At 39.6% G+C, this 14050-nt stretch overlaps 1 protein-coding gene across 6 annotated transcripts in view; it reads left to right on the top strand.

The window, feature by feature from the left end:
* The window catches only part of kmt2ca (lysine (K)-specific methyltransferase 2Ca), a 156043-nt gene that overhangs the window by 112637 nt on the left and 29356 nt on the right, over nucleotides 1-14050 (top strand). For 4 of the 6 annotated variants that reach the window (XM_053494649.1, XM_053494644.1, XM_053494645.1 and 1 more), the window contains exons 25-29: nucleotides 5068-5187; nucleotides 6080-6204; nucleotides 8431-8626; nucleotides 11976-12062; nucleotides 12352-12399. In XM_053494649.1, the coding sequence (XP_053350624.1) occupies nucleotides 5068-5187; nucleotides 6080-6204; nucleotides 8431-8626; nucleotides 11976-12062; nucleotides 12352-12399 (576 nt within the window). The remainder of the gene's footprint in view (nucleotides 1-5067; nucleotides 5188-6079; nucleotides 6205-8430; nucleotides 8627-11975; nucleotides 12063-12351; nucleotides 12400-14050) is intronic. The other 2 variants (XM_053494646.1, XM_053494647.1) reach the window with 2 other exon arrangements.

Here is a 14050-nt window from a genome sequence, read left to right as displayed (position 1 = left end):
TATCGGAAAGGACAGCTCCGCTGGAGTGTGAAATGATGTAGCTGCACAATCCCGACCTTAAATAGCGTCCCACAGAGCTCCTGGCTAAGCAGCACTTCCGTAAAGAACTTCCACTCTGAGCTATAGGATGGAGCGGGGGGTGTAGGGGGGTGGGGGGTGTAGGCGGGTGGGGGGTGTAGGGGGGATGAGTAATCTCTTAAAAGGGCTTATCTTTTTTTTTTTTTTGAGCACTTGTAGCAGTACAGCTCAATTTAAATACGCCGTGCCCGCTGAAGTTCTGCACTTCTGTTCATTTTCTCTCCCTGAAGCAGCGCTCGTTATCACATACACACTTTAATTGTTTTCTTGGTGAGAGTTTTTTTTATTTTTTATTTTGTCGCACAGTCAGAACCGAAGTCCTCCACAGAGCTGACTCGGTCCTGTGTACACGTCTGCAGTAATGCTCATACTCGGGTCGTGTCTCGAGGTTTCTAGTCGTCTTGTAGACAGAAGACTTTAATTTAGATTAAAGTGGTGACCCGTCGCCGACCCCCTCGGCTCGCTCATCAGGGAGCATCTCGTTATTATCTAAACACAGTTTTTCTCACTCAAGATGTCCGGATGCTTAAAAAAATTCCGAAAATCTAATCCTTAATGAGGAAATGTTGCATTAAAATGCAGGACATGAGGGCTAATGGATTTTAATTTCATTTAAACTTAATTTTATGATGTGCACACTATGGCTATTTTTTTAATTTACAGAAGGTTATTTACAAGTGGACAAAACAACAGCAGCAACAATAAATATAATAATAATTGTTGCAATACTTTTTATTATCATTGATAATACAAGGATTAAGATTATGCGCAAGGTGTTTGGGCCCGCTCATCGTTTCTTGCAACTTTGCTGTTATTATTATTATTATTATTATTAGTAATACATGGATTAGGCTAAAGGACCTGAAACAGGATGTGCAGAGTTCTAATCCAGATGTGTCATTATTTGGTCTGGTTTTTATCAAAGTAGGTAAGGATTGAGCTCTGAATAGGGGGATTTAATCAGTATTGTCTGGCAACCCTAACATGCAAAAAGCATGAAATGCCCCTGCGAAAAAAAAGGGTTTTACTAAAGAACGGACCAAAATATATAAATATATAAGACACAAACTATCAGAAGGACAAAGAAATCCATCGACATCAAAGAAATGTAATTGACCCATAAGGGATCATTTGAATTTATTTTCAACAACCCTTTTTACTGCCTTCTTTAACAATGCACAATAAAAAAAACAATAATAAGGTTGTTATAAGGTTTGTTTTTGTCCTTTCCCACCGGTTGTGCACAACCCTTTGAACACAATCCTCATCGCAGTACAAAAAACAAAAACAAGCTAGCAGGGGTTCTCGTGTCAGTCTTGCGCGCAGCAGTTGCGCTAACCTGTGCATCGCGTTTTTCTCGAGGGAAAAAGTCCCAGAACCGCAGAAGAACTGAACACGGCATGGCCCGGCACAGCGGGAAGACGTCCCCTGTGTTTGGAAAGAGGTTCAAATCTTTTGGAACAACGTGCTAATCATTTGTCCAAAGGTTATGCTAATTTCCCCAATTCCTTTTGCTTGCTCGTCTGTGCGTAAAGAAGAGCGTGTGATTCAGTCGTGGTGGGCCTGATTCCAGCGCAAACACCTTTCATTAAACATGACATTCTGCGTCGTCACGTTATAGTCGATGTCTCAGTGAGGCAGGAAACCAAGCAGCTGGAAAGACAAGTTGTCTAATGGATTAATGGTGTTTTCCATTCAGCTGATGTTTGGATATAATGTTGAATATAACTCATACTTGGGAAACTGATGATGATGATGAGGATGAATCAGTTAATGAGTTGGACTGTCCATACTTAAAATTATATAGATATTTTTTTCCTGAAAACCTCCCCAACTCTAGAGCTACGTTAAAGAGAGCGAACATGATTAGCCATTCGCTTCCGTGGGCGGGTGGGGTGGGAAGGGGGTTATGGGACTGTGGAGGACTGGGAATGGATGTTTTTTTTTCCCGTCTCTCACCTGTCAATCAGACTGTAGCTTGTTAATTTCGGGCAGCTGCTGTAGACAGATACAGTAACTGACAGCGGGGAAGGTTCTCATTAGCATCTACGCTTTTCCCAGTTGGTAGCCACCCAACAAGCTTATGACTATATTCTGAGAATATGGGACAAAAAATGGAAAGACAGGAAATAAAATGAGGAATCCAGAAAAAAAGAGTGCTGGTCCTGGTGTCCTGGTGGTTCAGCCTAATCTCTGGAATTCAACAGACAAGCAAATCATTTGCTACTCAGCTATCTCATTATTTACCAACTTTGGGAGTTAGCATGTGTGTTTTTGTAACTTCAGAGACTCTGACTGAACGTGTTATCTGTCCTCTTCTACGTCCATGCGTTGACAGAACGTCAGATTGCTTGCCTTGTCTAGTGTCAACACTAACAATGGTTTTGCTGCCTTGGACTCCGTCCACAGCCGGCTGCAACATCGTCATTTAGAGAACTCACGGCGGTAGGGCGAAAGCTTTTCCGCGCCACTCGGTAGCCAGATTTTATGGCTCCTTATTCTTAAATTATTTCTTTCAGCTTGGGTAACATTGCTTGTCCTGATTTATGATGTATAGTCGTGTTGTCGGGTGTGATGAATTTGTCAGGACCCTGATGGTAAATTGAGTCCGACATAGCATCAGACTCAGGATCTATTTACATTTGGGAAGGTTTTTTTTTTTTCTCTTCCCCCAAAGCAGCTAACGTGAGCCATGACTTTATTACTTGTGAAGGAATTCTTAGATCGAAGCGATCAGTGGTGCTAATCTGGCTACGCATCAATGAACACAATGGATGGCTCGTTTTCAGGCATTATTAGCGATGTGACATGTTTTCTTTGTGTTAAAGAGAAATAAAGGGACGGATTCATGTCCACTTTTTACTAATTAAACTTTTCCTTGGCTGTGTTTCTTGGCCGCTCAATAGAACCAAAGGCATTATAGAGGATTGATTATGTGTTGGTGTTGAGTTTTAGACATTATTCAGTGGATTTTCATTTATATCTTTAAACCTAACGGAGCCAGAGGACTCGGAAAGTCTGTGAAGAATCCTTCTTGCCCTTCTTCCTTCTCTTTTCTTTTCTCCGTCCTGTGTTCAAGACTCCGGGCTCACGATTATAGAAGGTATGAGCTCGGATCCGAGCGTGACCGCCAGGACGGTATGGTTGTGTTCCTGAGCGAGACGTTTAAACTCCAACCGCTCGGTTGTAACCCGTCAGTTCGGATCAAAGTATCTATCAAATGAGCAAACGCAAGTGTGTAGTTCAAAGGTGTTTGACACGACTGGCGTATACACTGTAATTATTAGCTTTTGCATATTTTCAGGCCTCCAGCTGTATGTCTTGGCTTGAAATTTAGCCACAGTTGAAGTCAGAAGTTTACACACCCTGGCCAAATATATTTAAACGCGGTTTTTCACAATTCCTGGCATTTAATCCTAGGGTCGGTTAGGATCTTTATTCTGTTTTGTTAAGAATGTGAAATGTCAGGATAATAGTAGAGAGAGATCTATTTCAGATTTAATTCCCTCCATCACATTTCCAGAGGGTCAGAAGTTTACATACACTTAGTATTTTATAATATTGCCTGTAAATTGTTCGACTTGGATCAGATCGAATTCCACAACCTTCTTGCTATAAGTAAGGTTCCTCCTGACGGAACTGCTCTCGGTTCTACTCGCACACGCCTTTTTCACTCCTGCCTACCCACTTTTCTATTGCAGTGAGGTCAGGGCTACTCCAATCCTGTGACTTTATTGTCCTTGAGTCGTGTTACCCCCCCTTTGAAAGGATGCTTGGCGTCATTGTCCATTTGGAAAGACCTGTTTACGTCCAGGCTTGGTTGACTTCTTGGCTGATGTCTTCAATATAGTCACACAATCTTCCTTCCCTATGCATCTGTTATCTAATCTATTTTGTGAAGTGTACCAGTTCCTCCTGGAGCAAAGCCCCAAAACCACATCATGATGTTGCCACTCCTGCAAGCTTCACCTCTTTTTTTTCTTCCAGGCATCAGATTGGAGGACATTTCTCCAATAAGTTAGACCTTTGTCCACATGTGCAGCTACAAACAGTACTCTGGCTTTTACTTCCTTTCTGAGCAGCCTTTCAGCTTATATAAACATCGCTCTCAGTGTCTTTATCTCTGAATATAGATATTTTTGTACCCGTGTCTTCACAAGGTCTTCCACAAGGTACCAAACTGCGTTCATCTCTAGGAGACAGTACACATCTCCTGTCTGAGTGTTATGATGACTCTGTGGTTTTATGGTGTTAATACTTGCACAGTACTGTTTGTACAGATGAACGTGGCATGTTCAGGCATTCAGAAATCGTTCCCAAGGATGAATCAGACTTGTGAAGGTCCCAAACTGTTTTTCTTTCTGAGGTCTTGGCTGATTTCATTTGATTCTGTGTCAAAGGCAGCAAGGTTGAAGGTTGGTCTTAAATACATCACCAGGTACACCTTCAGTTGCCTCGTATGATGTCGGTTAGCGTATTGGAAGCGTCCGACTTTATTTTCTGGAATTAAAGGTCCACTCAACTGAGAGTATGTAAACTCCTGACCCATTGGAATTGTATTGCACCTGCTATAGTGAATTATAAGTTTAATAGTCAGATTAAATGACTTCAGCATGAATGCAGGTAAACCTCCGACTTCACCTGTATCTCATTTTCCCCCGTTCATAACTCAAGCTGAACGCTAGCTCGCGCAAGTTCTCCTCGGCATCTCAGAAGCAGAAGGGCCAAGGAAGTGGCAGAGTAAACCATGCCAGACTGGCTCGCCCAAAATAGGCTTACCTGAAATAGGTCCTGGAGTGCAGAGCAAAGCGAAGAGCCAAGATGAATCACCCTGCTGCCAGGCCTCGGCTCCAGCATCAGGATGAATAATAGAGATTAATATCAGAGTTTTACTGTCAAGAGTCCCGCGTTATTAATTCCTCACTGGATCCATTAGCTACTGTAGTTTGGAAGTTTATTTTGATTCATCTCATCACTTTCTCTCACTAGGTATTGGTGGGTTTATGGTTCGCCAGAGGAGCAAGACCGGGCAAGGCAAAAACAAGCGATGCCTGATTAGGAAGGACTCTACTGGATCGTTCCTGGAAAACCCACCTGGGAAAGAGGAAGGTAAGGATGAAAGTCCAGTCCGAGTTTCACTTAAAACTCTTGCGACCAGGGATGCCAGGTTTGTCTTTCTCACACTCCTAATATAAGTGGGGAAAATGTGATCATTTGATTTTGGGATAGGGTAAAAAATAATAAATAACCTGTTCTGTTTGTCTTGTTCCAAAGGAAACAATTAGCAATAAATCTAATAAATGTTTGCAAAAAGTGAACCATTTCTGTATTCACATACACATTCCAAATCAGAAGTCTGTGCTTTTTTTTATTATTATTGTTATGCAATAAGTGAGAAAAAGTGGAAGAAGTAGCCTTAATTTTTAGGATAAAAAAAAAATTATCATCATTATTATTATTATTAATTTTAAATATAGTTGTGCTTGAAATTTTCCTGAGACCTGGCAACCCTGACTTGGAGCCCATTTAGTTTTTAATTCTCTCCTGCTTACACACACATGGCACAGTGCTTGAAGAAGGTTTAATAATTTATTGTCTGATTACTTTTGGTCTGGTGGAGAACAGAAACCACAAAAAAAAAAACTGTACAGAATAGAAACGTATTGATCCAAGTTAAAATAGCTCTTTAAATAGATAGTCTGTAAACGTCCCTACTTTTAGGCAAGAATTTCTGCTTAGTGCACTTTCTATTCTTTGCAACAGCAGAGAGAGATTTTTGTTTTAATTATGTGCCAAGAATGGTACAGCTTCATCTAGTTCCCCCATTTCTTTATTAATATAACAATGAAGGAACCCAACATACACAGAGGAAGTGTCATTAACAGCAGGATGATCGAAATCCACTTCGAAAAAGTTCATTTTAGTATTGATTTTTTCTCCCTTCTAAAAATTGTCATATATATATATATATATATATTTCCATCTGTCTCGTTAATCCCAGGCTGGAATGAACCAGACACACCTGTAGACGAGACGCCGCCCGTTCCTGAACCTTTAGAGAAGGTCAAGAAGAGGTACAGGAAGAAGAAAACCAAACTGGAGGAGGCGTTCCCTTTATATCTCCAGGTACACCATGATTCTTTACCATTCAGAATGTTTCGCCGTGGGATTTCATTTTAGTTAATAGCGTCTTGCTATGCGCATTGCTGAGTTAGACATGTTGCGTTGTTGACGCGGTCAACAGTCCGAAGGTGACAAGTTTATAATCTCAAACTTTGAAGTGTATCTTTTCCATTAAAGTTTAAAAAGGGTTAACGGTCTTACAGTAGCTGTTTGTCTCGAGGGGATTCAATAACCTTAAAGTGTACCTGTTATTATGTGTAACGTCATTCAGTTGTGTTTCATCCTGCTTTGTCTTGATTAACACGTGTTATTGTAAACCACTTAAAGATCCATGAGTTTATGAATTGCCCTTTTTCTATTACAAATGAATTCAATTATTGTTGCAAATAGAAAACAATCCATAGTGTGTCACGAGTCAAATGAACCCTTTTTTGTCATCATGTAATCATCATGCATGCTCTTGTATTGTTTTATTAACTATTAAATGCGTGTAATTCTTTAGAGGCTTAGCTTTAACATGTATCCTAGTGCTAGTTGTGGTGTTAGAGGTAGAGCTGAAGATCAATATTCTAAAATATTATGTTCCTGATTTGTTACGTGCAAACAAAAGTTCTAGTTTAAACTTTGATCCAATCATGACCGGTTGTATATTTAGCCTTACAGCACTGTGTACTACCGCCACCATGCTTCACGGATGGCGCGCAGGTTTACAAACTCAACCAGCGTCATTAGGTATTAAATGTTTACGCGTACAGCCATCTTTCAGCCCAAAATAGAAGCTTTTAATCACAATGTTAATAAAAGCTACATTCCCCTATGGAGCGGCCCCGGGTTTGGCATTAGCGCGAGCAGCTCTCCGCTTGTCAGTGGACTCAGGACTGCGTCTGATTTCAAAAGGGATATGCTCACGCTCAGCGCTGGCAAGCCGGCCATGCATTAAGTGCACCAGCTGTCATTTTTGGGCTCTTCTTGTTCAGCAAGCCTCAAATTAAACTTAAAGGTCCTCACCAGAGACACGACTTTAATCAATTATTTAAATCCCAGCGCATTAGGCTTTTAATGTTTCAGCGCAGCAGGGAGCAGTCAGACTGATGGGCGAGATCCGTCAGATATAGTGAAGCGCTACGAAGTTGCTCAGCGGAAAGCTCGTCTTTAACGTCTTCCTTTTGTTATACGTATTGTACATTATGAGTGGCTGATTAAAATGTTCTGCTTCTTATCAACATTATAACAGTACAATGGAGAAGAGGATGAAGGAAACGCTACACTCGTGACAGGGTCATATTTTCATAGAGGACATGGTTTAATCTAGAGCTCGACTATAGGGTGATGTAATCAGGTGTCGACGCTCGTTTTTCTAGGAAAGTGAATAGAGTCATGTCTATTATAGGCTAAAATGAGACAACTGTTATTTACATTGACTCGGATTAGACATAGTATAAATAAAAATGACATGATGTTTCTATTTTGTTTTAATTATGTTTTACTTTGTACTTTTTTCTGCAAAGATGAAACCAGGGAAAAACTTTTACAATATCTAGCAATGTGCATCTAAAGAACATTGTATAAAATCTTGTTTTTCTGGCCAAGGCCATGGTTTAATGTGATATTTATTTATTCATCCATAAAATAAATGTATTTATTTATTTATTTTTAAAAAATGTATTTACTTTTTAAATCCCTTACATTATATCTATAACTTAATATTAAATTTGTCCGTATAAATTGGTTAAATGTTTAATATGTATCTGCCGTGTGAAGAGTTATAAATTAGGGCAATAAACCCTAATAAAAACAAATTATTCTTCATATGAAATACTGATTGTTGTATAGAAATTTTATTGCATCGAACAGCGTTATTTTTATTAAAAAAAAAAAAAAAACTCAATGTTTAGAACATCTCTAAAATGATGAATTTCACTTTGTTCCAATACTTTTGACCATCTTTGTATGAAACAAATCTCCAAAAATTATTTAAATTTCCCCCCCCCAAAAAATAAAAATATTTAATAATGTATTGTAATATATCATTACTTTTTTCAGTTCTTTTTAATAACCCTTACATCATCGTGTGTTTGGGTCTGTCTCAACACCCCTCGTTCCCACCGCCGCGCTCGACAGATGCGACGGGATTGTCCTCTGATTTCTAGCGAGCTCTCGTTCTCCCGTCGGCTTTAAAGGCTCTCTCAGAGTCCTCATGGCTTTTCTTCTTCGCTTCTTGTTTTCCAGGAGGCGTTCTTCGGGAAGGACCTCCTGGATAAGAGTAAACAGAGTAAGCAGGCGCTGGAGCCGGGGCCAGGAGACGAGGACGTGGCACACGGAGACAGCAAACCGCCCAGCGCCAACTCCAGCTTCCTGGATCCCTCCTCAGATCCACTCCTCAGTGCCGCAGCCACGCCCATCTCCGGGAAAGCTGGGACCCTGCGTATGTTCTTACACACAAATACACACACGTGTATATCTGTATGTACGTGGATAGACAGGTAGACGTAGCTGTCTTTTCTTTTTCCTTTTTTCTTCCTTTTCTCGATCATACTTTGTGAGTATTCCTCCGTAATTTTGGGAAATAATCCATCTTTCCTGTCCAGCCGCGGCCACATCAGATCCTGTTTTTCCCTTCTGCGTTTCTCTGAAGTCTGTAGAGAGGGATAATGCGCCTTATCAGTTCCTATTTCTCTTCTCTCCCCCGCAGCACAGCATAATAACGCTAAAGCGCACCATGTTATCTGCGGGCGCACTGCATGAGGGCGTATTTCTGTTTCTGTTTTTGCTAGAGGGGAAAAAAAAATGACACTGCTTTAGACCCTTTTTCTTTTTTTTACTGTCCTCTTTGATCTTTAACAAGTACATTCTTGAAGGCAGTTCAAGAAGAGGCTCATTTCAGTCAACTCATTGTCCTCCGCTGTGCCTCCTCATCCTCAGTTCTGTCATGCTTCATTTAAATCCTGCCCCACAGCCCAGTCATCTCCCAGCCCCCGGTGCTCGCCAGGCCTAAGCTGCACTTAAAACTCAATTTACCCGCTCTCATCCGAGTTCCCAGAGTTCCCCCGTCTGGCCACTTTGCAAAGGATAAAAGCCTCGGTAATCAAAGGGCCAGGGTTTTGAAAGCCTTGCTCGTGCTCAGTGGGAGAGAACACTTTAGGGGTCTGCTTATTTGTCCTAGGAGCTACGCAGAGACCGAGATGCTCAGGCCAGGCTTTAACTGCTATATGTCTCTATTCTGGAGATCTCAGTTTAACCTCTTGTTTTCTTTTCCTCTGCCTGGTTTTACACTGTGTCATTTCAGCAGCCTTTTAAAAACGATCACTCAAATGAGCTCCTGTAACAGACTGTACAAGATCCCCTAGTGTGTGTGTGTGTGTGTGTGTGTGTGTGTGTGTGTAGGTGTGTGTGTGTGTGTGTGTGTGTGTGCGCGCGTGCACAGAGACAGTCAATAAAAATGTATACACACTTCAACTTTCTATAAATATTTTAATACTAAATTTATGGCTATACATTATATACAGAATATCATGATAATAATATGAAAATATTAAATGATCAAATATTACGCTAAATCCTTTCCTGAAGTGTGTATACTTTTTTGCTTGACTCTTTGTGTGTGTGTGTATACACACATACACACATACATACATACACATCATCATCATCAGTTAGCATGATCTGGACTAATCAGATGTAATATATAGGGATGCACAGAAAATTTTCGGCCGCCGAAAATTTTCGGCCGAAATAGCATTATCGGTTTCGGCCAAAACGTAAGAAAGCGCCGAAAATGAAAGCCGAAATTGTCGCCACGCCACGCCTCTCCCATCCTCCCGTCTCGTTCGCGCTGTCATTACGCATCAAACACGGAGTATGTCGGCGGTTTGGAAGCACTTCAAAGTTTCAGATGAGGACAGCAAAGTTGCAATATGCAACATTTTTTTAATACAAACAAAAAGAAAATATTTTAAACATGTTTTTTAATGAAGCCATTTTCGGTATCGGTTTTCGGCCAAGTGCATCCAAAAATTTCGGTTTCGTTTTCGGCCAAGAATTTTCATTTCGGTGCATCCCTAGTAATAAGGACATTTTTTGCTTGTCCATTAGCTCGTTTTGTACAGTTTCACCATCACAAATACTGTATTTATCTTTTGAAACTTATTTATTCGCAGTGAGGGGAATCGTTGTCCATCAGCAACAAATCATACAGTGTAAATCCAGTCTTAGCCATGAATTGTTAACTTTCATTATTATTATTATTATTATTATTATTATTATTAAAAGCTGTATCTAATCTATTTCTTTCATTATAATTGTTGATGTTCCTTTCAATATTAATTTCACCTGTACAGTTATTATTATGTTTGTTTATTCAGCGTTATGTTTCATTTTACATTTAGTATGGGTGTAACGATACATCGCGGCCGATTCACAAATATAACCGCGGGAATGTACGACGTCTCTAATACTCTATTAATCATGCGATTGATGTAACGGCACCGTATGAACACTAGAGGTCCCTATCTGTGCAATTTATAGAGTTCAGTTATATACATGTACATGCAGGTCACATGATCATTTAATCGTGCGATTTAATAGATTTCACATTGTAATCAATCTTTTGTTAGATCATTTAGTTAATTGAATCGATGAGTCGTTTTCCGATTTAGAATCAATTTACGCTTTTTAAGTGATTAAAAAGTGCTAAACGGTCAAAAAAATTGATCGCGTGAAAGCCACTTGTATCTTTCGAAAATACTTGCATTCAACTTTCGAGCGTACCTTTTCTTGTTTTGAGTTTATGCGCAATTACTGGACTGTAGTGTAGTGCAGAAAAATATGATTTTGTACGAGACATGAAATGTAAAAAATCAACAATTCATGTTACACAGCATTTCAGTGTTTGGTAGGTTTTTTCAAGCTTCAAATGTCGGAATGAAGATGATCAGATGAACATTAGTGCTAAATGAAAATCACAATGCTCGAAATTCAAGTAAAATTAAACTATATGGCAAAAAAACAACATATTAGCAAGTGAAATATTCTATAAACTAACCAAACCTATCTATATTTTTTAAGAATAAGATTGCAACAAACCAAACATAAGATTATAAAGTTTATTTCTAGTTATAGAAACATATTTTTGCTATTTTTTTCAGAATTTATTTCTTGAAGGAAGGAAAATAATCTACCAATAGAACGACTTTTTTTTTTTTTACTTGCAATTTTAGTAAAAATTTGATTAGAAATAATGAATAATCTTAAATTTGGTTTGTTGTAATCTTTTGCTAAGAAATTATAGATAGTTTTGTCTATAGATTCTAATTTTTTGACCTGCCAGTGATTTCCAGTATGCAGGAAGTTGGCCGTTTTAGCCGACTTTGGAGCTCTATTTTCATTTGTTGGATTTCAGACATTCTGTTTATTCGATCACCGTTTTAGGCTAAATTTATAGACTTATTTATACAGTATATTGATTTATTTATTGTTTGGATATGGTGAACCTCTAGTATAGTGTGTTTAAAATAATAAACTTCTGTAAATAACAAAACAATTCAATGGTAAAATAGTAAGCCTTTTCAGTCTTTTTTTTAAATGTTATTTTATTTTTCATATATTATGAGTATTGAACTCCATATCGTGAATGAAATCAAATCCTGCCCAGAGTGTATCGTTACACCCCTACCATTCAGAACATGTCTCCATGCACCCTCCCCCAAATATAATGTTTTATTGTAAGTGAGCTAAATGCTAATAGTTTCAGAAACCCCTATTTTCTCAATCTTCAGCCAGTGCACAGGACCCCTTAGCCGAGTTGGTTCTCCATTCAGACCATGATCTTCTCGGGATGCTGTCGGATACAGGCCATGATTCAGGTAGACCCCCACTCCGAGCGTAGTCCCCAGCCAAGCCTCCAGGCTCTGTCCCTTTCTACAAATGCTCTATCTAACCCAGATCCTATGATGGGAAAAGTCAAAGCATTCTCTCCTAAACTTCCACTCACGTTATTCACATGTTTTACTGCACTGTTTTGTTTTTGTTTGTTTGGCTTCATTGCAATGTTCCTGGTTTGCTTTCATTCTGTGCATCATCTTATCTTTTTTTTCTTTTTTTTTTGGCTTTGCTGTGCTTTATTTTGATTCTGGTTTGGGTTCCTTCCCATAGGTCTTGATTTATGCCCTTTCCAGGTGGACAGCTCCCCCTCTCCGTTCGGTAAGCGCTTGGTTGTAGAGCAGCTCCGGCTGTAAGAGTAGAGCCGTCCTGTTTTCTCGACCCCTGGGCCACTCGACACGCCCCTTTCCCTTTCTGGATCTCTCACGCTCTGCATGTGTCTTCTTTGCCCTTTCATTCACACATCCACACTCATTCACTCACACTTTATTGTACTCTTGTCTTTTTAAAAAAATATATATATTATTTTTTTATTTTACACTAACCACTTAGGGAATTAAATTGCATGCACCTCTACTCTGACTCTGAAGCCGAATTGAGAACTGGATTGATGTCGGTGTTGACCGACTCTCACCTCGTCACGTCTCTGTGTGTGTGTGTGTGTGTGTTTTAGCAAGACGTGGCAAAGGTAGATTAACTAAGTGAAGCCTACTCTTACAGTGACGGCTTCATAATTAATTTCTCTCTGAGTGCTAACCGCAGTGAAAGTGTGGAAAAGGAAAGGTCAGGTGTGGGTTTAACTACACAGACACAATCCCATTAGGTGGCAAGGACACACAGTGGAGTAATAGACTCGCTGATCAGGATATTACAGGGAGAGGTCAAATTATTATTTTTTTCATGTCTGTCTTAAATCAAAATTGAGGTGCATATACTGTAGGCATTAGAGTAGGTTTTGGTCGTTATAAATTTTCCTGCTCTGTACATTGACCGTGAAGTTTGTCGCCTGGAACACGAGTACAGTGTAAGTGATCAGAGACAAGTTTCTAAATGTAACCCCTATTTTTTTTTTTTTTTTTAGGAAAATAACAAAATGGAAAGAAAAGAGTTACATTTGTACTAAATAGATCGTTATTTTGAAAAATACAGAGTCGATTCAGCTCAGAGCTTCATATGAGTCTCAGCCGAACTTTAGAACGTATTTTTGCATGGAACGAGGGTTGTGAAATTTCACATTGTACAAGCTTTCCATGTGGCTTAATGGTTAGTGTGCAGCGCAGGAAAAGTTATAACGAACAAAAGTGCCCTCAATTTTAATTTCAGACAGACTTTAAGGTGAGAAGTGTCTCAGGTTGTTTTTCGCTCTTAGACCCCTTAAATTCAGGACCAAATCTGGAATTAGGAACAATTGCGCAATTCCACTTTGCACCCTAGTTGCCTTTGCGTTCATCCATTTGCTCTGGTTTTATTTTAATTAATTTGCCTCCGTTCACGCTTAGCAAAACGTATCTTTTTAAGTCCATCCATATCATCATGCATGAATACCTTCTAATCGTACGAGTCATATACAATGTAATTTCGACCAGAGCAGCCTGACACAAGATCTGAGTTTTTCCGCGATATTCTCAGCCACAGGACTCGCACCATGATGGTGAGCAAATTACAAGAGCTCCAGTCCTGGGAAAGTCTGATTTGATATATCAGTAAGGTGATCCATCTCCTGTGCTGACCGTAATAACACTCCCCCCCATCCTCAGCAGGCTTGGAACAGAAGTAATGGGACAAATTTGCACAGTCTGAAAGCGGATAGCTCTCAAACCAGGGTTCGCCTGATGCAAGGCCCAAACCAGCAGGGATCATTTCAGCCTTCACACTTTACCAAACCTTCAGGCAAATCAGTCTGGGGGAGAAGAAAAGGAAACAGGAGTGTGAAAATGAGCTTAACTTTGGGAAAATAGCCTGGTTTTATTGA

Source organism: Clarias gariepinus, chromosome 4, assembly GCF_024256425.1.
Source record: "Clarias gariepinus isolate MV-2021 ecotype Netherlands chromosome 4, CGAR_prim_01v2, whole genome shotgun sequence".
NCBI lineage: Eukaryota > Metazoa > Chordata > Actinopteri > Siluriformes > Clariidae > Clarias > Clarias gariepinus.
Note: the sequence above shows the minus strand (reverse complement) of the source record. Positions and strands in the feature narration are given on the sequence as shown.